This window comes from Cydia fagiglandana, chromosome 13, assembly GCF_963556715.1.
Source record: "Cydia fagiglandana chromosome 13, ilCydFagi1.1, whole genome shotgun sequence".
Taxonomy (NCBI): Eukaryota; Metazoa; Arthropoda; class Insecta; order Lepidoptera; family Tortricidae; genus Cydia; species Cydia fagiglandana.
The window spans coordinates 7,668,358-7,694,466 of record NC_085944.1 but is presented as its reverse complement, the minus strand read 5'-3'; the positions used below and the strand labels follow the sequence as shown (position 1 = coordinate 7,694,466).

The 26,109-nt window shown below is 38.3% G+C and overlaps 2 protein-coding genes across 2 annotated transcripts; one reads left to right on the top strand and one right to left on the bottom strand.

The window, feature by feature from the left end:
* Positions 1-188: 188 nt before the first annotated feature.
* LOC134669876 (uncharacterized) lies at positions 189-25,516 on the bottom strand. The gene is made up of 14 exons (XM_063527494.1): positions 25,160-25,516; positions 23,709-23,935; positions 10,875-10,937; positions 10,235-10,449; positions 9,540-9,819; positions 9,333-9,442; positions 8,988-9,254; positions 8,633-8,772; positions 7,486-7,534; positions 6,515-6,604; positions 6,262-6,297; positions 1,351-1,485; positions 860-1,054; positions 189-689 (listed from the first exon to the last, which is right to left on the bottom strand). Exons 1-14 carry the CDS (start codon positions 25,449-25,451, stop codon positions 416-418), a joined length of 2,373 nt encoding a protein of 790 aa, XP_063383564.1. The 5' UTR covers positions 25,452-25,516; the 3' UTR covers positions 189-415.
* On the top strand, positions 12,191-16,518 carry LOC134669848 (uncharacterized). Its single transcript, XM_063527467.1, has 3 exons — positions 12,191-13,670; positions 13,768-13,876; positions 15,119-16,518. Exon 3 carries the CDS (start codon positions 15,154-15,156, stop codon positions 16,516-16,518), a length of 1,365 nt encoding a protein of 454 aa, XP_063383537.1. The 5' UTR covers positions 12,191-13,670; positions 13,768-13,876; positions 15,119-15,153.
* Positions 25,517-26,109: the final 593 nt, after the last annotated feature.

Genomic DNA, 26,109 nt, shown 5'->3' with positions numbered 1-26,109 from the left:
CCCAAATAATAAAACGAAGAGAAAATCAATGTAAAATTTATTCAATAAAATGTATGGTACGAAGGTTAATAAGTAAGTAGGTAGGTACATATTTTCAGAATGACTTTCCAGCCACCGTATCTGTAAGAAGCAAACAATTTTTCTAAATGTAACAAAAGAACAAGTCTTACTCTAGAAACAAAGTATACCTACTTTACTTACATGATGGTCAGGATGAAATTTATATTTGTAAAAAAAATATTGGAACAAGTGTTGTTTTATGAAATAGCAGATCAGGAAATAGCCATATCTACGAAATGGCTGTGATATCAATATATCGTCGACAACGAAGAATACTTAATATACTTGTACTTCATATTACAATCTAAAATTGATACCTACTGGCAAAAAAAGTTAAATATTTTCTCTATTAACGTCACATGGTAGATATGTTGTTATTTTCTTGCAGCATCTTTGCTTTATATTGTTGATTTCTCCATTGATATTCTTCGACTGACATGGAAGGTCGTTTTCTCGCGAACGCGACACTTTGCATAGAAGTTTTCAGTGATTCGAGACTTCGGGCGGGCCTCTTAGAAGACGAGATCTCATTGGTGAAATAGGGACGATAGTGTGTGACTTGGTCATCTGATCCAATATTTAATGTTGTACGTGTCAACAACATGCTATTCATCTCTGAAGTATAACGCCTAAAAACAAATCAAGTTATTAAATCTATAATACTGAAAATGTAGTCACAATATTTTATAGGGATAATGCCGTGAGTAAAGATTGGATGGCTGATGGCTGAAGGCCTGCACCCCTATATTGTAATTTGTAAATTTTGTAATATTGTAAACAGTATCAATAAGCAAATAACCTGAATTCTTTTAAAGTTGGTGCCGAGATTTCGTCCTCAGTGTCGAGGAAACGGAACAATTGCGGACGTTTGCGACTTTGGACATGCAAGTCCATGCCGGATTCGAAGGCGCCGGGTCGTGAGAAAGCAGTAGGCCTGCGAATTATCTTCGAAGGTGGGGCCCAGGCCACTGACCCTGGGTCTATGCGCACAGACCTAGAACAACATGGTAGAGCTTAATAAGAAGCTAAGCGTGCGACGATTAAACAAATGATCTTCAGATTCAGATTATGTTAAGTGCGAGGGCGCTTCATTTTACACACTTCATTTTGGCTAGGTACTTATGCTTATTTTGGTTGACTGTACGTACATTGCACATAACAATAAATTGACGAGCCTAAAGCGTAGCTCTCTTTATTTATTAAACAGTATTGTTTTGCGGGCAGTACCTACAGTCTTTAGTATAATTCTTATTAATAAAAAAAGTAACAGAAAGTTACGTAGCTATTAACCTTAGACCCTCGCTACCCGTACTGTCATTATCTTCAATTGTTTCTTTCCAATCACTGGGCTTATAAAAACCCGTTTGTTTCCTTTTTATTTGCCTTCCTGGTTGTGAATTATCGGGAACTGATAGAGACACTTTCCTAAAAAACACAAAATAACGAAAAAAAATCTAAGCATACTTTTTATTTTGCGTTTGCTGATATTCCCTACATGGTTCTATTCCGAGATTCGAAGAACTTCGTAGTTACCAAAGGGTCATTTTATTAGTTGATAAACAGATTAATATTGTAAGAGATTTAAATTGAACTGTTTTAGTTTAATTTTCTATTTTCACTTTCAGTATTTCAAAAATTAAGCCGAAAGTAGAAAATTAAATAACACAGTTGGCTGACATACCTATTTTTGATGCTGTTCTCCCAGTTTAACCTAAAAGTTATAAAACATATTTTGTTAAATACAGGCAGGGACCGTTACCGGTATTCTGACTACAGGTTATTATTGAGGTATAACCGGTGTAATTTGAATTTGGGTATTTATATCACTTAAGCTCCGAATAGAGGTATTCGAATACCGGTATTCAATAGTGTTATCGGTTTAGCCAATTGACAACAAATACCACTATTTGATAGTTTACTCCTAAAGCTATTACCGGTAATAAGTAAGTGCCAATACCGGTTGTAGTAGTACCACGATTCGTTCCTTCGCTACTCGTCAAGGACGTTGTCCGGCCCGCTTGTAAAGTTGTAAATACTTAAGATTCGGATCTTAGAATGCCCGTTTTCATGTTGCTGGTGAAATTAGCTGTTAGGTGATGATTTTGACGAATACATTTATAATAGCGTTCATTTGATTCTTTTAATTGTTTTTTAATTGTTGATTTAATTGTATTTTATTATGTATGTAGTTTATAATCTCAAAGATATGAGCGCCGATTAGACGTGCGCGCCGCCGCCATAAGGAGTACGCGCGCCGCCGCCGCCGCCGGTAGTTTAAAATTCGCGCCGAATATTTTTTTATAAGACAGTATTATGCAGCGTTAAAATATGTAATAGGTTATAGTCCGATAAGAAATAGTTGAAAATTATTGCGGGCGCCACTTCCTACGTAACTCTCACATTTTTGACGTAAAATACTTACTTAAAAATGGCAATAATTACGTACTTACGGAATTTTTCTGGTTATATAATTGAATTTCTACTATTTTATGTCGCACCAACACCATACTAAGTCATTATTTGTCTTATTACAACGTAATGAACCAAATAGATAAAAAAATATTATTACGGATTTTTTTTCCTGTGCGTTCATCAAGACATCAAGAGACAGACCCGATTTCATTTAAGAAAGTTCTTACGAAAATATTGATAAAATTACATGCATTATTGTATACCATTGTTCAGATGTTGCTGCATCCTACGATACCCCGCTAAGTTTGATTTAATGTTAATAAAATGACGCCAATGACTAGTAAAATTTTACCACCTACGAGCTATAAACTTTTTGGAAAAATATAAAAATAGTAGGTTTTACTTTAGTTCATAACATAAGTTGACATTATCAGTAAGTGTATTTGTAATTAAAAGCAATTATTCTATATTAATTAAAAAAAAAACATTATTGTATATTCGGTAAACAGTACTGTATATTCGGCAACGTCCAAAATACTAGACGTCTTTTCATTATGCAGCGTATCTTTTTATTTACACCGAACCTGGCAACATCCAACATATTTGTCATACCTATGTTTTTTTCGAAACTATTATAAATAGATTTTTTTCATGATTTTTCTACAATAAACAACCACATACCTAATAAGATAATAACACCGAAAAAATGATACTAACACAGTTTTTTAAGATTTTTTCCCTTGTCGATTTAAGGGTTAAGCATGACTTTTCATTATACGTCTTAATATTGAAAAGTTGAAAAATTCCACGCCGCCGCCGTGGATTTTTTGGTGGCGCGCCGTTGCCCAATTATTTTCGACCGGCGCGCACGTCTAGCGCCGCCCGATAGGCATTTAGCCGGCGACGGTTCGCCGGTCAAAATTGGTTGGCGGTGGCGGCGAATCGGCGGCGTAGCCTTGAAAACTTGGTTTATGCGAAGAGAATTCAAACCTTTTAATTTCAAGGATTATTTATTGAATTATGGTAGGAAAAAAGTTTTTCATGCCATGAACTGTAGATAAGCAGCACAATGAACATCTTTATATTGTGAGGTTACTGTTAATTGAATTTATCACTAATTCACTACACCTTATAAAACAAAGTCTCCCGCCGCGTCTGTCTGTAACTATATGAATGTATGTTCACGATGAACTCAAAACCTACTCAACTGATTTTCATGCGGATTTCAGCTATCAATAGAAAGATTTTTGAGGAAGCTTTAGTTTAGGTGTACAATTTGTTAAGGTTTTGTGTTATCCGTGCGAAGTCAGTGCGGGTAGCTATAGTCAAATATAATAGTTATTATATGTACGTATCGCCAGGAGAGGTGAATGATTACACACACTGCTCGCACAGAGTACCTACTAATCGCAAAAATAGTATGAATGAATCAATGAGTGAATGCGACTTAAACGTACGATATTAAAAGCCTATAAAAAAAACCTTCAAGAAACTTTTTTACAGTTGATATCAACTTGATATTGGTACGAAATACGGAAGCCTAAAAAGAATATTAATTTCAAAATCTCACTGTCATTACATGATTTTGTTGTTGTGTGCGTGACTTCAACTATCGTGCTCATACCTTTACATTCAATTGTTGAGGATATGTTCTGGAATAGACGTATTAGGTTAGACTCCATATCACCTATTTCTTATTCGTTGACATTGCCTGGCCACCGAATCGCTAACTACTGCCACATGTTTAGCTTAAGCATAGACAAGAGAAAGCATGCAGTCTAATATATATTAGCCAAAAAAGTTATATATCCGAACTTAATATAAGGTGCTAACAAATTAGCTACCAATATTTTTACAGCTGATAATACTCGACTCCTGGAGTATATTTAAGTATGAAACATTTAGGTTTTACGATGTTCTTTGAGAAAATTGGAAAACAAATTTGCTACGTAAAAACACCCTGTTAATGAGATAATTAAATGAGACCTCTTTTTAACTGGCCACTTCACGTTGATAAATGAAATGACACGTTGATGATAATGACATTTAACACAAACAATTGTTGGCAAAACAGAAAGTGTTAAACATCTTGTCAGTTAAATCATAGACAAATATAGTAAGCATAGAGTGCTCACTCCATACATCAGTTTTGGTACCAAAAAGACTATTATTTTCGTAATTGACATTTAGCATCGAGTAGCGGAATTATCAGTACCGCTACTTGATACTAGATGTCTCAAATGTCGCGACTCACGAAAATTGTATTGAACAACTATTTACAACTATTATTAAAGCAGAAGGAGTTGAAAATAAGTTCCAGTTAATCCTTGTTTAATATTCGCTGAAAGTTGTTGAGCATTAGACTTTTCGGTCGGTGCAACATCTATTGTCAAGTAGCAGTACTGATAATTCCGTTACTCGATACTAATGTTGACTACGAAAAGAATAGTATTTTTGGTACCAAAACTGATGTATGGAGTGAGCATGAGCACTCTATGTATTTTTTCTTTATGTGGTTAAATGCACGTAATGATTATTTTTAATTAATTTTATTAATATAATTTTAATTTATTTTTTTGTTCGGTAAATAAAACAAAAATATGATATGAAAAGTTTTCTTGATTTCTATTTAAAGTTAACTGTTTTTATATAAAGTACCATCTCTTAAAATATCGATACCTACAGCTTGGCAAAAAAGAGTAGAAATTAAAAAGTGGCAACATTGTAGTGTCGTCCCTTTCAAACCAATTTATATAAGAAAACGGGACGACACTACAGTGTTGCCACTTTTTAATTTCTACTCTTTTTTGCCAAGCTGTAATTTGTTAGCACCTTATATAAAAGCAATAAATTCCCGATCAAACTAATCTGCATAGCATTTGCAACGACAACGTGTGTAAATATCATCGTTAATGTAAAATTTCTATGAAAATATGACGTTTATATTATAATAACACTCCCTCACTTTGTTCTGTTCAAATCGGTGCAAAGTTAGCTTAGACAGACTCTAGTATCTAACAAGGTCACGCCGATGCCACGGCCATAGCGCAGTGTCGGCAGCGGCGACGCGAAAATTTTGGCGGCGGCGCGAAAATTTTGATGGCGGCGGCGGCGCGCCGGCGCGGCGCTCATATTTCATATGGAAATGTTTTCTGGGGTTAATTCTTTTCATTAATTCATTCATTAACCTCGTGCTTTGAAACGGTCGCAATTTCGAACCACTTGCTACGCTCGTGGTTAAATTATGAAATATTTCGCTTATACTGCGATCAATATTAGCATGAGGACTTAACAACAACTTTAACCTCTTGTCGCAAAGTTTTTGGTTACTCTTTGATCAAGTGCAATGAATACCGGTATTAAATACGATAACCATTACCGGTATACTGAATACCTGTTATTATTGAGGTATTAATGAATACCGGTATTTCATTATGTCAATTAGTGTAGTTTAGCGATAAAGACAAAAACGGAATGACAGCAATACCTCTAATTCGAATATAGGTATAACATTTTAACCGGTATTCGTTTGACAGTTTATATACAGGTATTTAATAAAACCGGTTATACGGTCCCTGAATACAGGTAGGTATTGTGAAAATATTAGATGAAATATGATATGAAACTAAATGGAACATTTTGATTATACATAAATCGAAATAAATACTTTCACCGCGATGTGATGTACCTAAGTATAAGTTTCATTTCAATTTTGTTAGGAAAACGACTAAGATATTTTACTAGGTATACGTATAAGAAAATATAGAAATATGTATAAGAAAATTATACTTTTTGCAACGGAGTTCAACGTCAGTTAATGCTGCCCTGAAAAAAAAACAATAAGATCAAGTGGGGGTAAGATGGTCGGGGTGGGGGATAGTTTATTTTGCTTGGAGCAAGACAGAACGTAGGTATTTTGGAAAGTCGTACTTTTATGTTGTATATCTATATCTACAGACGTACATGCCAGACGAACTAAACTAAAGGGTTTCCACTGTTCCCAGTTGACTACGGAACTTGGAAAATTATACTTAGCCCATACTTTTTTGGTTGCAGCAAGATTCCATCATGCTTAGCTCTTGATATTCCACGTATGGCCTCGCCGGCAAAACTAGCTGTGTCAGTGTTGTGTCTGATGAAAATAAATTACTAAGTTAGAGTAGGTAGCTAGGTACAGTCAAGGAATTTAAATTCCGACCCATTTCGTACTTTGTCACAGTGACAATCAATATGAAAGCCGCTAGAGACCTCATACGGTTGTCACTGTGACAAAGTACGAAATGGGTCGGAATTTAAATTCCTTGACTGTACCTAATAAAATAATATTACGAAATACAAATAGGTTTTCGGTACAAGCTTTTCTTCGCTGACTGTAGGTACCTACTTTTCCATCCGCATGCAACTAATACTCATCGAGACAATTCTAATAACCCCAAACACAATTTGCGTTGTTTTATCACATAGTTCCCATTTCATACAGAGTTCCGGAAATCGGGAAGTGGGTCAAATTTAGCTTCCATGATTTGACCCACACTAACTAACATACGTACCTACATGCTAACAGAGGAAGTTAAATAAAAACTTGTAAATAGGAAAACTTAATTACTTTCGCTACGTCTTACGTAGGCGAACAACGCGCGAAAGCGGCGCGGCGCCTGACATTCGCGTGCAAATCGCGCCGCACCGCGTTCGCAACGAGATCGCTTACGTAGGACACTTCTATGGGCATCAAAGGATTGATTTCGCCGCGCCGCGCCGCGCCGCGTTCGCGCGTTGTTCGCCTACGTAAGACGTAGCGTTTGATACGAAACATCAATAGCGAATAGCAGCACTATTAGTAATAACAAATAACCAAAAATAACACTAGTAAAATCTTTGAGCCGTCTTGTACAGTCATTAATTCCCGCTTTCACCTTAGATATGCCTACCTACACAATTCACCTATCAAATAGACATTTAGTGTGTATAGGTAAAAAATACTAAAAAAATAATTAAGTATACTTAGGTACGTACTTTAAAAACTTTTTTATTTCCGCTTCGTCGTCCGAATCTAACGAATTCTCTGAAATGTAGATTTTATAGTAGGTACAGTCGACGTCATAAATATGTTTATAATTTTCGCCTTATCGCAAAGGGGTAAGGTGCAAAAGTGTAAACATATCTTTGACGTCGACTGTACATTATTGCAGAGGCCGGGAAAGGGCAATTCGTGGATGAGTTTCGATTTTGTGATAAGTGATATATGTATGTTTTTCACCACACCAACTCGGAAAGCCTTACTTTGCACTTCAAAAACTGATAGCAAAGTTGCATTTTATTCACATGTGAGGCAAAGTAATCAAATGCAAATTTCGAGTTGTTTTCTTATGTTTGCTGGTAGAATTGACTTTTAAATGATGATTTTGGATGAAAAATATTTGATAACATTCATTTGGATTTGATTTGGTTTGATTTTGTTTGATATTTTACATTTAATATTTGCTTCTGGTTGGTGTGGTGAAAAATTGTGTTTCACTCGGGGGCAAATTTTGTTTAACCCTCGTGCTTTGAAACCCTCGCAACGCTCAAGATTCCATTTTTCGAACCACTCGCTACGCTCGTGGTTCAATTTTGGAATCTTTCGCTTGCTCAGGTATCAATATTAGCACGAGCGGTTAAACAACAACTTTGCCCCCGAATGAAACAAATAACTATTGATATTTCGGGCTAACTCGGGCGCGAATACGTGCGTCGGGCTCGTTGCAACGCGTAGGTACATAATTTCTCAAATTTCTATAGCGCTGATGGAAAATGGCTGCGCAGCCGGCCTAGCCAAGGTTACAATCGCTATCGCTTCGACAACGAAAAGCATTATGTCTCTCTATCACTCTTCCTTATTAGTGGGACAGTGACAGTTGCGTTGCGATCGCTACAGAGCGTAAGCGATTGGCATCTTGGCTACGCGGCCAGTTGCGCCAACGTTGCGTCGAGCAGCTACCAGAGGGCCTCCTGCGAACCACGTTCGAAGTGTTGCCTCCCTGTCACACTTACGTGCTAATTTACAAGTGCGACACAGGGGCAACACGTCGAGCGTGCTTCGGGGTAAGTAAGCCCTCTGTTGACTAGACGGCAACGCTATTATAGCGTGGGCTACATTAAAGCTTTTTGTTTTTATATTTACCTGATGCATCCGAAGACTCTTTTGATGCTAACTGCAATACTTCAGCCGGGAATGTTTCTACTTTATGGACGTATACACTTCCTTTAACTTTATCCGTTTCCATCAGGTCTGTTTCTAAGCAGTAATCGCCCCTTACAAATCTGTAACGATAGCTTGATTAATGTGTTGTTTCTTCGATCATCTACATACCTAATGCGTATCTCGTTATGATACACGTATCGTATCTTATTTGACTATGATAATTAGGGTTTCAGCATTCATACCGACAGCAGATTGTACATTCGTGTTAATTTACTCGTTTAGGTATTCATATCTATCAAGAATAATATCACGATGCTGTAAAGTATCTACTTACTTTTTCAAATCATATTCTGAGCTCACTTCTCCAGGATAAGGCAAGTCTGTAAGTGGTATGTAATACGGCTTTTCAGGTTTAACTACGAGACTTGCTGATTCTTTCACAGATACCAAGTCCTTGTGCAAGTCTTCTTCTGGCTCATACTGGTACTCCGACACATCGAAATCATTATTTTCATGCTCACTCGACAGTGAATTTAACTCATCTTGGCTCTTAGATTTTTGAACTTTTGACATATTTGGTGCAATTCCTTTTTTCATGAACCTTATAGGGCATTTATAATACATAAAATATGTGACATAAAATGCAAACACATAACACATAATTATTACTGGTAGGTACCTAGCGGTTGCGTGAAGGTGCAAATCGTTTGAAACATTATGTTCTTCTTCACTTTCAAGCATTGCATTTTCTCTCATCTGTATTGCTAAGAAAACTCTTCCAACTAATTCCTAAAACGATATAAACGAATTAATCATAATCACTGACAAATTGTATAGGGCTCATACTCGTTCAGAATCCTGTCTATACAATTAAGTAGTAAAGTACCTCCCATAACTCCTCTCCCAATGCGAATAGGTCTTCAATGTGTCCATGTATATATTCATGTGCGCTTCGATTTATCATTATATCTTGACAGTCTATGTTCAAAATTCCAGCTTGATAAATGGTGATATTTTGTTTCGGAGATTCATACCAAGTATCGACATTTTCAATTTTGCGTAAAGTGCTGTCTCCGTCTATGAGCTGACCGAACGCCACATACTTGTGTAGCATCCAAGGGGATGGTTGAAGAAGGACGAAGAATTGCGTTGAACAATCCACGTGCCTTTAATAATGTCAGCGTATAGGTATTAAGGTTAAGTAGGTAGGTACATGCATATAATTATTTTTGTCAGCATGGCCGAATCGGAGTGAGGTGCAAAGGGGCAATTTCCCTGCTAAAAAGATGTGTTGTATGTATTGTGTGTGACTCTAGTTAATAATGTTAAACATGGAAGATATTTCGATTAGTTGAAATTTTCCCGCAGTCGAAATTATTCCCCTGCACCTTAATTACCGCTTTTTTTATTTTCTCTTCTCTTTTCTCTTACATGACGTCAGATGGAGCCACTTGTTGTGCACAAATAACCGACAATGTTATGATAGAGTATTACTAGTAACCTAATTAGACATAAAGATTGTAAAGTTAAAAGTATCTAAGATATGAATTCTAACAGAGTACCCATTGAATCAAGACTGACCTGCCAGCGTTAGCCATGCAAAGCACCCCACGTTTATCGGGCGGTACTATAAAGTTTTCGCAATCCAGATTCGTGCCTTTTAAACCATATCCGCCACATTGTATCCAGCCGTCCTTCACGATCCGGTGCACCGGGGTGCCGCTGTACCCGCCTTTTGTTGTCTTGCATAATCGCAAGAAGTTCTCGCAAGTGTATGGTACTACATCGGCGTAGAGCTAAACAAATCAATACTTGACTTAATTAATATTGTTCACTTACAAAAATACTAAGCTCTTTTTCAGAGTTGGTTTTTCGTTAACACCTTATATTTCATATATAGGTAAGTTAAGTTTGAACAGGCTTGAACAGCACAAAGTGAGGGGTCGTATTTTCATAGAAATTTGACATTGATGAAGACATTATCCAGTCATTACATGGGTTATGGGATGGGTTTTAGCTCTACATACCTATATTGTCTGCACTATATTGGGTACTTGATCCTCATAATAATAAGTAAGTATACTTATTCGAATAATGGTGGTAACATTTTGACTCTCGAAATTAGCGGTAGCTTCCAGTTCCTTCATAGGGCTTCAAAGTATCAACGAATGAAGCATCAACAGGAAACGATTGTGGCTATAATATATACCAAGCCACTTACCATAAATATCATTGTCCCAATGTGTTCATCATTTATCGATATGTGCATGAAAACTGTAGGTCTCTGTTGACATATAACGAAATAAAAATATAATATTAATAAACCACTTAATAAATGGTGTTAAGCAAAATAATTCACGTAAATAACACTAGGTATAGGTAGAATAGGTAAGTAGCAGTGGCGGATTTGCCCTAAGGCCCGATAGACCTTAGCGGCCTACAGTTGCCTCCAGAAACTCGCGAACTAAATTGACATGAGTTTGACAAATAAAATGATACCAGGCCCAGTTTTATAAAGTTACAAGTTACAGGTTACAAGAGTACAGGCTACAGGCACCTGTAATGCACTGTGAACGGCTACAGGTGTTTTATAAATACACATAAATAATTACAGTTGTAAAGAACCACGGTCAATCTCGATTACATGTGAAATCTACAGGTGTTGTCGTGACAAGCACGAATATCTAATGTCACAATACAAAATTTCCTAGCGGCAACACTGAACAGCGCCCTCTGAGTGGAACTGTGGTAAGTTATTCCAATGTGACAAGTTGCAAGGTAAAAACCAATATGGCGCGAAGCGTGCGAGTGCATAAAAGTGTAATATACAGTGAGGAAGCCCACAGCTGTCCTGAGTCGCCTAAAGCTAAGTATTTTATGTTACTTGGTGCTCGCAGTGGTGTTATGGTGTCTCTATTCAATTGGCTCTTTAGTAGATTTGGTTTGCCATGTGACCTTGTCGTGGAAGATGTTGAAGACCATCTTAGGTAAGACGGACAAGGTTATACCTTATAAGAGGGCGACGGCTGTGGTCGTCGTGCCCCGGTGCGATGGCTTCAGCCGTCAGGCGCCTCGACCTTATAAGAGGGCGGCGACTGTGACTGCCGTGACTGGGTGAGTATGGTGGTTACAGTCGTCAGGCTCCTCGACCCCAGAGGTGTGCCGACGTGCGGCAGGATACCTCAACCTCATAAGAGGGCGGCGGCTGCGGTGACCGTGACCGGGTGGATGCGATACTTCAGCCGTCAGGCGCCTCGACCTGATGTACCTGCTCCCTAGAGATGAGCGAGGCCGGTTAGGCTGCTTGGTACTTTAGAGGTAAGTATACCTTGACCCGGATAGGCCATCCGGGTTCTCCGACCAAGAGGGATCGGAGTCTCCACAGGGAGATTATCCAGTGCAAGAAGCACAGGACCTAGAATATTCTGAGTCTGGCTGAGTAAGATGGTTCTCATTAGTCATAGAGTACAGATATATGTTTGGGGGTTAATTGTTTGGAGATAACCATGTTCATAGAGCAATCTAACCCACAGATCTCGGGGTGAAACAACCAGCCACCATAAGTAAAGCGAAGCAGACTGAGGCTCCTCTGGCCCAAGAGAAGTGGATCAGAGAGAGCGAGGATAAAGAATCCTTCATAGGAGATGAAGGTATGTATGCCAAGCATTCTGTTTCTTTTACACCCCCACACCACAAACAATAATAATAAGTGGCGGCCTTTCCCCTTTTACGGTCTTATTTGTATACCGTAGGTGGCTGGGGGAGAGGTGGCCACAATGGTGGTTAATGCTGGGATCCAGTAGATAAGGAATTAAGGCTTATAATATAAATAAAGAATGCAAGGCATACATTTCAATATAATCAGACATCTTTACTAACAGAAATCATAGATGGCGCTACTGGTATCAGAAGCTGCGAGATATTCTTTTTTACGAATATATGTTTGAAGTGTTTTCTTACGAAGTCTGGTTCGGCATTCATTTAGGCTCGTTTAAATAAAGAGGCTGGCATTTATATTTATTAATTGAAGATAATTTGAGTAAATAAGTCACATTTTTATTTCGCGTAACAAGCGGAATATCAATTGTACGGAATGTACGGAGTACCAACTTGAAGAAATTGCATATGGTGACCGGAAACAGGACAACTACGTTTCCGTCGAGGTTGTATTTATGATTTATTTTACAATTAGAGTATAGTTGTAAATTATCAAGAAGAGTATGGAGAGATAAAAATAAAAATAATTGCAGCATTTGTCTGTATCTATTAAGTATGATATTTATTAATTTATTATTAAGAGAAATACCATTGAGTAATAGTGCCTTCGAGTTACCAACATAATAGCAAGAATAGGCTACGCAAGGTGTCTAGTAATGGCGGAAGATGAGAGCAGGTGTTGCTACACTAAGAAGATTACCCACAAAATCAGCGGAAGGGTACGGATTGTCGGAATTATCAAGATAACTAAAGAAGATGAAGAAATCGGTTACTAAACGGATTCGACTTGGAAAATTTATGCGAGAACTGATTTTCCAATTAGACGGTTAGACAATTAAGTTATAACAAGCTGTGCCTAGATATAAGTAGGTAATTTATTTAATTTTGTGACATATTAACTGTTAACTTGTTGAAAGATTGGCTGATTTATAGGAATATAATAAGAAGAGAAATACTAGTCGTAATAACTAATAAGTATCTTATAGGAAATATGCGCGTAGTAAAGACGGGTTTGTACACTCTATATTTTACCTCGCATGTTTTCTTTTTACTTTAGAATTATAAATTTAGTTTTAAAAATTCAAGTGTATGGCTATTTATAAGGAATAAACACAAATATTGCGAAAATTACCGATAAGGGTCCGAAATTCGTTTCACAGTTTATAGAAATTTTGGGGGAATTTATGTTGACTTTGGCAACATTGAAAGTTGTACAGTACTCGTCCCACCATTTTAAATCGTTGGCGGAAGGTCACCGAACAGTTGCGAGTTCCCCAGGAAGGTTCCTTAAATTACACAGGTAATTTTGACAAATATTGTAATATAAAGTGCACCGACGAAGTGTTTAGCGTGTAAATAAGTAGGATCATCAAAAATGTCTTCATTTACGTTCATAGGTACAGTGAACTCGCCTCCGTCAACCACACCGGACGAGACAAAATTTTCATCGGAATTGACGAAAACCCCGGATAAGACTGCTTAATACCTGGAATAGACTACTTATCGGTAAGTTTTTAAGCATCTACTTTACAGCAATACGACTTAATTATTAAATAAAACAAGAAAATGCGATCGTCATTTGCTTCGGCGTGCGACGGCAGCCATGATTATTTAGTTTGGACTAACTTTGGACGTTCAACCAAACAAGGAAAATCATCTAATTTAGCGAAGTTTCTTTCGATATTTATGCAAATCACCAGGGAAATACGGGTCTATTACGTTCTTTTATTAAAATATTTTAACTTTCTAGAAATTTACGAAGTGAGATATGGTAAAGGAAAATAGACCCTATCATTATGCCAATGCGGTTCGTATTAGTCTGGTTTAGTTTAGAGTCGTAGTAGAAACTTCTGGAACATCGGACGTACATGGCCGATTTTAATATTTTCACAAGTTATAAAGAACCTTTTTGAACATTTTCTAGGGTTCTTAAGATATGTAAATAGGTATATTTTTATTTCATCATGCATCTTATTGGAAGTTTAGAAATACAACTTGCTTTCTTTCTGATTGGGTTTGCAGTTTATAAAAATAGTAATTGTGCTGTGTATATATATATAAGCTAACATCTTCTTTACAGGATATTGTGGTGACATTTATGTGTTTTTAGATATAAAATAAGTGTTTCGTTGAAGTGTTCCAATAATTAAACAAACAAATGAGTGAAATAAAACTAAATAATTAACTATCAAACAAGTGAAGTCTAAATAAAAGGTTAATAAATAAATAAACCAAACAAATGAATAAAATAAAAACGTTAACTTTCATCATGCTGCGAGTGAGCTTAAGTTAGTGACAGAAGATTTTGTATTGTGGTATCAGTGTATAAACGTCAACGTCACTTGCAGATTTTGACATGGCTTAGGCTGGTGTAATCTATAAATAAATGATAAACAAAGATTACACATTTGTATGTCAGTGTGTATGTTATGTTGCCTACCATAAATTTATTATTTTACTTCCTTTCATAATAACTTCAAATAAAGAGACATCGGTTAATAATTAATTCAATGGTTTTAATTAATTTAAATTAAAAGGAATTCAACTTTCTTTCTTTAGTTTCAAACTTAAATGGATTTTAGAGAACTTTAGTTGGATTTAAACTTAAATACTTTGAGATTATTAAAATAAATAATATGTGGAGTTATTAAAGGTTAATTAACCTAAAATATTAAATTATTTTATTGGTGTGACCGTTCATATTATTAGGGAATTAAAGTTAAACGGGTTTGTTTCTGTGCGTTACAGGCTTAGACAAGACTACGGTCTAGACAAATACCAGAATGGACGACATTCTTTTAGCAAGGCTTAGGCTCATTAACGACAAACTCACAACGGACTTAGAAGTAATTCCGGTTACTGTTAATTTAGAAAATTTAGCGCAGGCTCAGATTACCTACGGTAAATTAGAAGCATCACTGAAAAGACTTAACGGAGACCTGACGGAGTACTTTAGGCTGGCTTCGACACCCGCATCTGATGAAATCTGCTTGATAAGTGAACTTCAACTTCAAGCAGAAGAGACTTTAGCTGAACTTAAGGTGAAGATCGACCAAATATCTACATCAAGCAAACCATCAGAGAAGCTGACTGAAGCGAACTCCTCGTGCAGACTTCCTAAGCTTCAGCTGCCGGTGTATAATGGGGATGTACTGGCGTGGTATGAATTTTGGGATGCCTTCAGAAGCAACATCGATGCAAGGAACCTGCCGGAAGTGGACAAGCTTTCGTATCTTAAGACTTCAGTCACGGAAGATGCCAAAAGAGCCATTGACGGTCTAGCGACTACTAGCACCAACTATGCTATTGCGGTTTCAATACTGAAGGAAAGGTTCGGGAAAACTTCACATCTCGTAGATGCGCATTATGCCACATTATATAAAATTAAGATGGCCAAAGGCAATGCAGATGATTGCAGAAGGACTTTCAACGAAATTGAAAGGAACCTTAAGATTTTGGAATCACTAGGTGAGAACACTAATCATAATCACCTGCGCTTCATGCTACTAGAGAAGTTTCCTTCTGATCTAGTATATGAGATAAAACTTAAAGTTAAGGATGATTCCATTCAAGAACTGAGAAGCCAACTGGACAAAATAATCACTGCCAAGGAGGATGCGGAGAGGATATCGAGTAGGAAACGCCCTCTGGACTCGGAAGCTAGTACGGTCGGGATTCTTCATGTGAATGCGAAACGCGCGAGATACGCAAGTCAGTCCCAACTACATCACAGTAATCAGAATAAACAAAACCAGCAGGGAGGCTTCGATAAGAGACCGGTACAGAAGAAGTTCAAAGGTTTCAAGAAAAATAACAATAGAGACAACAGACCAGACCAAACTCCAACTTCAAGAAAGGGTGTGACCGAATCTCTTCAAGACCAAAGCTCTTCAGGTATTAAGAAAGGATTGGTGTGTGTATTTTGCAGCGGCGATCATTATAATGACCAATGTAAAGAAGCTTCTACGTTGAGAGAAAGAAAGAAGCGTCTCTTCAGACGATGCTTCATCTGTTTCAAGCAGGATCACTTGGCAAAGGACTGTAAGAGTAAGAAAAAATGCGCTCGCTGCCATAGTGAAGTACTGCATAATAGAGCATTATGTCCTTCAAATTTTCAGAAGGATACAACGGAGAAGAAACAGTCCTGACTGTTCTAGAAGAGGGAATCACTGCACTCCAAACGGCAACAGTTTATGCAAGCCCCCTAGATAATAAGAACAAACAATTTAAATATAGACTTCTCTTAGATCCAGGTTCCCAACGCTCTTATGTAACATTCCGGACTGCAAAGGAACTAAAGCTTCCCGTCGAAGAAGAGAGTCATCTAGTAGTATTCACCTTCGGTGACGATCCTCCCAGAGAGATACATAGCCCAATAGTCACTCTTCAACTACTATCTAGAACAAACAAGAACATAGTAATACAGGCTAACTGCGTAGAGCATATCTCCAGAGGTTATATACCTAATGTCAAGATGAAGAACTTACCCGAGTCATATACACTAGCGGACGACGGGTCGCTAAGCGGACCTGTACAGATCTTGGTTGGAAACGAATATTACTGCAACATAACTTACGAGAAAAAGGTACAACTGGATAGCAATTTGTTTCTAATCGACTCTGCACTTGGTTGGATAATTAGTGGTAGAGCAGAACCACAGCTTAGAGACGAGTCGTACGTAGTGACTTACACTCAGACTTGCATTGAAACGAAGCTTCATCAGCCAGATCCACCTCTTTGTAATGGAGACATAAAGAGCCTTTGGGAACTAGAATGCATAGGTATTAGCGATTCCCCAAGAGCAACTAGAGAAGAAGAAGCCATCAAATATTTTAATGATACAACTTTAAAATTAAATAATCGTTACACGGTAAGCTGGCCTTGGATAACTTATCCACCGGATTTACCTAATAATTTTGGAATGGCTTTTGGTCGTTTATCAAGCTTATTGAAACGTATGGATCAAGATACGTTAGTAGCATACAGTGATACGTTTAAACAGCAATTAGATAAGGGTATAATAGAAGTTGTACCCTCTTCAAGAACGTCAACAGGTAACGTCGTTCACTACCTACCTTTCCATGGAGTACGTCATCGAGGAAAACCTATGAGAATAGTTTATGATGCTAGCTCTAAGAGTAGCAAGGACACCAAGAGTCTGAACGAATGTTTGTACAGAGGACCACTCATGTTAGAAGACCTCACGGGCTTACTTATAAAATTTAGAACTCATAGGATAGGTTTAACCTCGGATATTGAAAAGGCGTTTTTACAGATGGCGTTACACGAGAAGGATCGTGATGTAACCAGATTCTTGTGGCTCAAAGATACCTCTAAACCTGTATCTCAAGACAACCTACTATACCTTAGGTTTTGTAGAGTTCCATTTGGCGTCATTTCATCACCGTTTTTGCTTAATGCGACCATTAAGCACCACCTGTCCAATGCAGAAGATCAGCAAGTCAGACAGAAAGCAAATGACATATATGTGGATAACTTTGTTTCGGGTACCGACACTACAGATGAGGCGATGAAACTCTACAAAAATCTAAAAGGATCTTTTCAAGATATTTCAATGTCACTCAGGGATTGGAGTTCAAATTCTAAGGAATTTATGAAGAAAGTCTCTGATACATGTAAAGAAGATAAAGTAAAGGTACTTGGCTTAGAATGGGACATCAAAAAGGATACTCTTCAGTTGAAACCTAACTTACAAGAAGAAGCTGTCACAAAAAGAGGAATACTGAAGACTATTGCATCAATCTACGATCCATGTGGTTATGCAGTACCCTATACCCTATCATCTAAACTATTTTTACAAGAGCTTTGGAAAGCTGGAGTGTCATGGGACTCACCATTATCGAGCAAACTAACGGAATAATGGAACAAGATCCGACAGAATTTAGAAGCCATTAGGAAGGTGTCGGTGGACAGATGCTACATGAAGACACCAGTGGGAAAAGGCTACCAACTACACTGTTTCACCGATGCCTCTCTACAGGCTTATGCAGCATCAGTCTTTTTAGTTTGCGGCTCGGAGAAAAGCTTCATTATTGGTAAATCTCGTCTGATACCAATAAAGGACCAGGAGAGTCTCAAGATACCTCGTCTTGAACTTTTAGGAGTACTGATTGGCAGTAGATTGATAAAGTTCGTTCTTAAGTTTCTCCAACAGAAGATAGTAAGGCAAGTCTTATGGACTGACAGCCAGATCGTCAAAGAATGGTGCAAATCTGACAAGCTATTGCCACCCTTCGTTGCCAGGCGGATAGAAGAGATCAAAACAAATAAAGATCTGGAGATCAGATACCTTCCAACAGAGCTAAATCCAGCTGACGTCGGCACTAGACCCACCTGCTCGAGAGAGGACAGGGAGAAATGGCTGAGTGGTCCACAATTTATAGTTCAAGATCCGAAGACGTGGCCAACAACTTCTGGCAGTGGACCAACCAGTTCTCTCTTGATTGGGGAGGGTCTTGGGATCCAAGAAGACGAAGAACTGATGGAAATAGTTGATCCAGATATACACAACGTTAGTCCGATGGAAACGGAGGACAGTATAACTGAAAAGGAAGTAGCGAGTCATGACAATGATCAAATGCCAGATAAGTTACTAAAATTGAAAGAAATTCAAGCTGAATACTTTCCTCTAGAGGTAGAAGGAAAGGTAACTAGTTTAAGTTTGAATTTAGGCATATTTAAAGACATAGATGAGTTACTGAGGTGTAAAGGTCGTATGAAACACGCAGACTGGTCATTTGATAAACGCTACCCTATACTTATACCAAAGGATTCAGATTTCACCAACGAAATTATAATGAAGACTCATCAAGAAAATAAGCATGTTGGAGTAAGTCACACGTTAGACAAGATAAGGGAAACTTACTGGATACCTCAAGGAAGAAGCCAAGTTCAAAAGATTTTGAAGAAGTGCTCCGAATGTATGAAGCATGACGGAGGGCCATATAAACTACCAGAAACTCCTGCGTTACCGAAAGAGAGGGTCAATTATAGCTCACCATTCACATACGTTGGTACCGACTATCTAGGACCACTTATAGTCAACAATGGGAATGGCAATTGTAAAAGGTGGATTAGCCTCTACACATGCTTAGCCGTAAGAGCCATTCACTTAGAAGTTGTAAAGGACCTAACTGCGGAAGAAGGTTTAATGGCCTTACGTAGAATGATTTCAGCAAGAGGTGTACCAACCTTAATAACGTCTGATAATGCGGCTCACTACAAGTTACTCTCAGAGATTCTTCAGAACCCATACTGCGTAGAGAAAGAGATAAGATGGAAATTTATACCACAGTTAGCACCATGGCATGGAGGATTCTATGAGAGATTAGTTGGTTTGGTTAAAAACTGTATGAAGAAAACATTACAGAAACATTTGTTGAATGACACCCAACTAGTAACAGCGGTGAAAGAAATAGAAGCAGTTCTTAACACAAGACCCTTAACTTACGTAGATTCAGAGCCGGATCATGTACTAAAACCTTCAGACTTTCTTACTATGGGAAAGTGTATCATTATGGAAACTTCAGATAAGGATCCTACAACGTCGCAAGGGACGGTGACTAAGGACAATTTAATTAAAGGTTGGAAGAAAGCACGGATAATTCTACGAGAATTTAAAGAGATGTTTGAGAACAGGTATCTCCTAAATTTGAGAGAAAGATATTCCCACCATCCTAAAGAACCTAGAGTAACATCAAAGGTAGCACCTAAGATAGGTCAAATCGTGCAGATTAAAGGTGACACGAAGAACAGGATAAATTGGAAAGTCGGGAAAATAGTATCTTTAAAGGAAGGCGCCGACGGTTTATGTAGGGTCGCCACGGTACGAGTAGGAGATACAGAGTATACAAGATCTATCGCACATCTCTACCCGTTAGAGATCGAAGATGGAGAAGAACAGTGTAAACAAACATCATCTTATGAAGAAAGTGTAGAAGAACCGGTGCAGATTCCTGATCTTCAACGTCCACCAGACAAGGATGACGTGACGATGGAATCCCTCAAAGACGTTACTGAGCCTCCATCTGAGCAAATATCCACTCAAGAAGTAAGAGATCAACCAGAAGAAATACAGCCTCATGCCTCGCCAGAAGAGGAACCGTGTTCCTCTAAACAAATATTTGAGTCTATATCTAGTGAGTTAAACGAGCCTAAGCCTAAGTCTAAGCATATGTCCGAACCAGAGCCACTCGCGGTCGTTGGCCTCGAGTTTTACGACCACACTGTTCCCGAGTCACACCACCTAGAGGAAGTTACGCCAGAAGAACAACACGACGAAGCAAGACCTAAGAGAGCGGCAGCTCTCAGAGCCCTTGAGAAGATCAAGGAATGGACCAGCAATCTAGTCGCCGTGTTGCTGCCTGAGGCGGGGTGTGTCGTGACAAGCACGAATATCTAATGTCACAATACAAAATTTCCTAGCGGCAACACTGAACAGCGCCCTCTGAGTGGAACTGTGGTAAGTTATTCCAATGTGACAAGTTGCAAGGTAAAAACCAATATGGCGCGAAGCGTGCGAGTGCATAAAAGTGTAATATACAGTGAGGAAGCCCACAGCTGTCCTGAGTCGCCTAAAGCTAAGTATTTTATGTTACTTGGTGCTCGCAGTGGTGTTATGGTGTCTCTATTCAATTGGCTCTTTAGTAGATTTGGTTTGCCATGTGACCTTGTCGTGGAAGATGTTGAAGACCATCTTAGGTAAGACGGACAAGGTTATACCTTATAAGAGGGCGACGGCTGTGGTCGTCGTGCCCCGGTGCGATGGCTTCAGCCGTCAGGCGCCTCGACCTTATAAGAGGGCGGCGACTGTGACTGCCGTGACTGGGTGAGTATGGTGGTTACAGTCGTCAGGCTCCTCGACCCCAGAGGTGTGCCGACGTGCGGCAGGATACCTCAACCTCATAAGAGGGCGGCGGCTGCGGTGACCGTGACCGGGTGGATGCGATACTTCAGCCGTCAGGCGCCTCGACCTGATGTACCTGCTCCCTAGAGATGAGCGAGGCCGGTTAGGCTGCTTGGTACTTTAGAGGTAAGTATACCTTGACCCGGATAGGCCATCCGGGTTCTCCGACCAAGAGGGATCGGAGTCTCCACAGGGAGATTATCCAGTGCAAGAAGCACAGGACCTAGAATATTCTGAGTCTGGCTGAGTAAGATGGTTCTCATTAGTCATAGAGTACAGATATATGTTTGGGGGTTAATTGTTTGGAGATAACCATGTTCATAGAGCAATCTAACCCACAGATCTCGGGGTGAAACAACCAGCCACCATAAGTAAAGCGAAGCAGACTGAGGCTCCTCTGGCCCAAGAGAAGTGGATCAGAGAGAGCGAGGATAAAGAATCCTTCATAGGAGATGAAGGTATGTATGCCAAGCATTCTGTTTCTTTTACACCCCCACATCACAGACAATTAATAATAAGTGGCCGCCTTTCCCCCTTTTACGGTCTTATTTGTATACCGTAGGTGGCTAGGGGAGAGGTGGCCACAGGTGTGAAGGACATCACTATTTTAAAAAACACGTGTGTCATAGATACTCGGTTCTCTACTAAATTATGTGTTTTTGTTTGCTGTAAAATATTAATTACTGGAAAAATGGCCAGAAATGAAGGAAAAATCGAGTGGTAGAGAGCGGCGTTCCATGCCAAGGATATACTTTTTGGGCCGTTTTCAGATTCAGATTAAGTTAGATTTAATGAAATATTTACGTAATAAGTAAATAACATGTAAATATATGTACTCTTTCACATTCTTACATTAAAATGTATCGTTTCGGTAGCGGCTCAAAGATAAATACGGTGTGTATCGAAAATTATGAATAGTACACTTTACCATAATGTGAATGCATTTTACTTAAATAAAGAGACGAATGCTAATAAATCAACGACAAATATCGGCAATAATCCCTTTCCATTTCCTAGTAGATAAAATAAAACGAATCGTCAATAAAATCAATATCAAACATATTGTCACTTTATTTCCTATTTTACTATATATTTCAGATACATTAACAAAAACTGATAAGGTCAGTGCATGGAAAAGTATGCATGCCCTGGCACAATCGTTGGCGTTGGTGCTTAACAATAAAGAGTAAAGTTTAAAATCTCTCAGAAAACGAGTCTACAAGTAATTGCTGTTGTGCTGTTACAGGACTCAAGACGTATGTAAGTTTTTGTTACAAGTGTACCAACCTACACTTGTAATTTACAATATTTTTATAAAACGCTTGTTCGATTATGAGTTTAAAACTATAAAACTCCCGTATTTTCGTCTATGGTTGAGCTACAGGCACTTGTACCTGTAACCTGTAAAATTGTAACACAGTACTTTTATAAAACGCAAATTGTAAAAAACGGAGCAAGTGTTGCCAGTAAACGCCTGTAAACTTGTAACTTTATAAAACTGGGCCCTGCAGGCGCAGCACGGTTCCATTTTTATCGACTATCACTATGCGCGTCCCTTTCGCACTTACATACTTGTTAGAACGTGACAGGCATGGCGACAAGGGATAAAAACGCGACCGTGCTACGCCGCCAGGAATAGAGAAGAAAAAATAGTCACGGCTATATGTCGATAAAATGATATCGATAAGTATTAAGTAGGTAAGTTATTGCACTTACTACCCAAGTCATAATTGTAAAGGGGTCACAACCGATTTCGATTTAAATAAAAATAAATAAATATTGGGGACATCTTACACGGATCAACCTAGCCCCAAACTAAACAAAGCTAATTTATATGAATGTGACGAGAAAAGTGGTTGATTCGATTGTAAGGTTGTGATGTGACGTTACCGATCAAATCAGGAGGCGCGGATGCGAAACTGACATATTTCTATATAAAATATTACAATATTTTTATCCAATATACTTGACTCTATTACTTACTATATAATTGCACAATTTTCGAAATACCAAGTAACATTTGTCAAATTGAGCGCGCAACAGTAGCGCCGCTAGCGGTGAATTCTCGCGATATTCTCTAATTCAAACTTTTTTGAAAATATCGATATGAACAGCACTGGCCAAACTGTGGTATCATTTGTGCACATTGACCTGTCAATTTAGTTCGCGAGATTCTGGAGGCAACCTTAGGGCGGGCGGCAAGATATTAGGGGCGGCTAATTGTGACAAAAAATTCGCTGATGATATCAAGAAATAACTCAAATTTAGTTAATATGATGGGTGCTGAGAAAGTGGCCGCTATTGGGGCTGGGGCCTAGGGCGGCAAAGACTGCAAATCCGGCACTGGTAAGTAGTTATAAAGCCGAGCTTAAATTTATAGCGGAAACCACTAAAACTGGTACAAAAACTTACACATGAGCCTTTAATAAAATTTGCAAACTGTTTCACACTCTCGTAATAATAATTCAAAGACAGATGGTAGGTGAATTTCGTTTCAATTAACTCTTTTAGTTCCTTTTCTCCGCCAATGATTTTGTCATTCAGGAATACCACGACCTGGGACGTCAAGCAGTAGGCTAGGCCACCGTATTGAATTTTTAAATCATTCCATACATGTGGCCAATCAACGCCAGTTACACCTGAAAATAAAATATGGTGACGCATAGACAAAATTTAGATACTTCAAAAATGTCACCCTGTATAAAATATGTAGGTATATATAAATATAGGTATGAATGAACACAATATTCGATGCCCGGTCCTAATGTACCTATAATTTAAATTTTACGCATTATTTTTGGCGGACACTTATTAAAATAATAAAGGACATTGAATTAGGCGATCTAAAATCGAATTTAGTGAAATTAAGTACAGTCAAGTTCATAAATATGTATACATATTTCCACCTTATTATAATGGATTATTATGTTGCCCTTTGTGGAACTATGTTGCCGTGCCCTAACAGGGCGTCACATGAACAGCTTATATTTAAGAGCATTACACATCTTATGTTCTTAAAATATGCTATGTGATAAGTATTAAGGCCTGTGCACACCGGCTGCGTGTGCGTGACGTGCACGTGCGCGTGCGGCGTTGTAGTATACAGATCCTTATGAGAGACGGCACACCGCTTGCGTGACGTGTGCGTGTGCGGCTCCAACATTTTAGCGCACGCACACGCGCACGTCACGCACACGCAAGCCGGTGTGCACAGGCCTTTAGGTACATAAATGATTTTAATTTAAATTTCATATTTATGAACTTGATTGCACCTATAACCATTCTATCATCTATAACAGCTTGGCTTGATAAAGGTTGGCGGCATGCAAGAAAATGTAGCAAAGCACCATTGAAGAAATTGCTGTTATTTTTTTTCAGGAACTTATTAGTTTTGACAAACGGCGCGATTCGGGAAATGAATTAGAGATTAACTAGATACGATATAGCAAAGATATGTGACGTCCCCGTGGTATATACCTTGCGGCGGTTGGCGCTTACGCTATTATTAACTCCGCTCCAATATTATTGTGGCGCTATTAATGTGATGTAAGCGCCAGCCGCCATAAGGTACCTACCTTTTTCCGTGTAACGCCACATATCTTCTATTTCATATCTAGTGAATCTAATCCATGTGGCAATAAATAATTCTTATTCTATTCTAAAAATCGCGGCGCCAGCCGCCTTAAGGCACCTTTTGTAGTGGAACGTCACATTTTACTATTTCATATCTATTGATATTAATTTCCCGAATAGAGCCGAAAGAATCACAGTTTTTGTAAAAAGTTGGTGTTCATCATCATCGTCAGCCCGTTTCAGTCCACTGAAACAGCTCCCTTTGCTACAGTCTAACCAAAATAACTTACCTCTTATAACGGGAGATTCAAAGTAGTCTTTCCTGTACTTATAGAGACCTTTTACCAAATTGATACAATAAATAAATTCTTTGGTAACTCTATTGCCAATAACCGTAAACTTTACTCGCTCAATGGGTTTTCCAGTACTTTTTTCTTTCTTTGCTGAATAACGAGGATTATTTATTGAATTATGTGCAGTTTTTATTTTGTTTCTGTAAGCATCTTTTATACATCTTTCCCAAGGATGACTATTGGTCTTTTCTTGTTGCAGTACTTCATCAATATCAAACATGGGAAACATTATTTTTTGTAGAAAAAAAAGTATTATTTAGGTAAATATTTAGGGCATTTGACACTGACCTGTCAAATATTATATACGTTAATATTTTTTTAAGTTTAAGGGCATTTGAGTTAGGCCAAGCTGGCAGCGATTTTTATAGCCCAGAGCAGACGTGAGAAGTGTTATTTAAACGTCATACTCTCATAGAAGTTTGACGTGTAAAAACAACACTTTCCCCGTCTGTGCTCTCAAAATCTCTGCCAACTTAGTTTGGTCTAACTCTATATTTGTTCTACTTCCTCTACATATTTAATGTTTCGATTGCACACAGCGCATGTAGCTAGAACATGTAGGCGTAGCAAGGCCCCTACTTTGACGGCGCAGCAACTAGTATCATTTCTCTCTCCTCGCTCTTTTAAAATGCCATTTGTCAAAAAAGGACAACCATACTGTTGACAAGGTGAACTTCAAATCAAGTGTTGCCTTTTTTGATGCATCCAGGCTGTGTATGTGTGCGTAAAACGTGTATGTGTGCTCTTTTAGGGATGTGAAAAGTCGATTTTAATCATGTTATATATCGATAAACGCTACACAGCGGAACGAAATAGCTATTAATTGAAGCTTCAATACCTTCGTTAAACATATACATAATTGAAATGCTAATGAATAATAAATATAT

Bases quoted from the DNA above. Each gene is read 5' to 3' on its own strand.
- LOC134669876 (XM_063527494.1), bottom strand. From the start codon at position 25,451: ATGTTTCCCATGTTTGATATTGATGAAGTACTGCAACAAGAAAAGACC. The intron at 10,450-10,874 runs GTAAGTGGCTTG...TGATTTGTTTAG, and splicing joins TTGGGACAATGATATTTATG to CTCTACGCCGATGTAGTACC. The intron at 1,486-6,261 runs GTATAATTTTCT...TGTGTTTTTTAG, and splicing joins GTTGAACTCCGTTGCAAAAA to GAAAGTGTCTCTATCAGTTC.
- LOC134669848 (XM_063527467.1), top strand. From the start codon at position 15,154: ATGGACGACATTCTTTTAGCAAGGCTTAGGCTCATTAACGACAAACTC.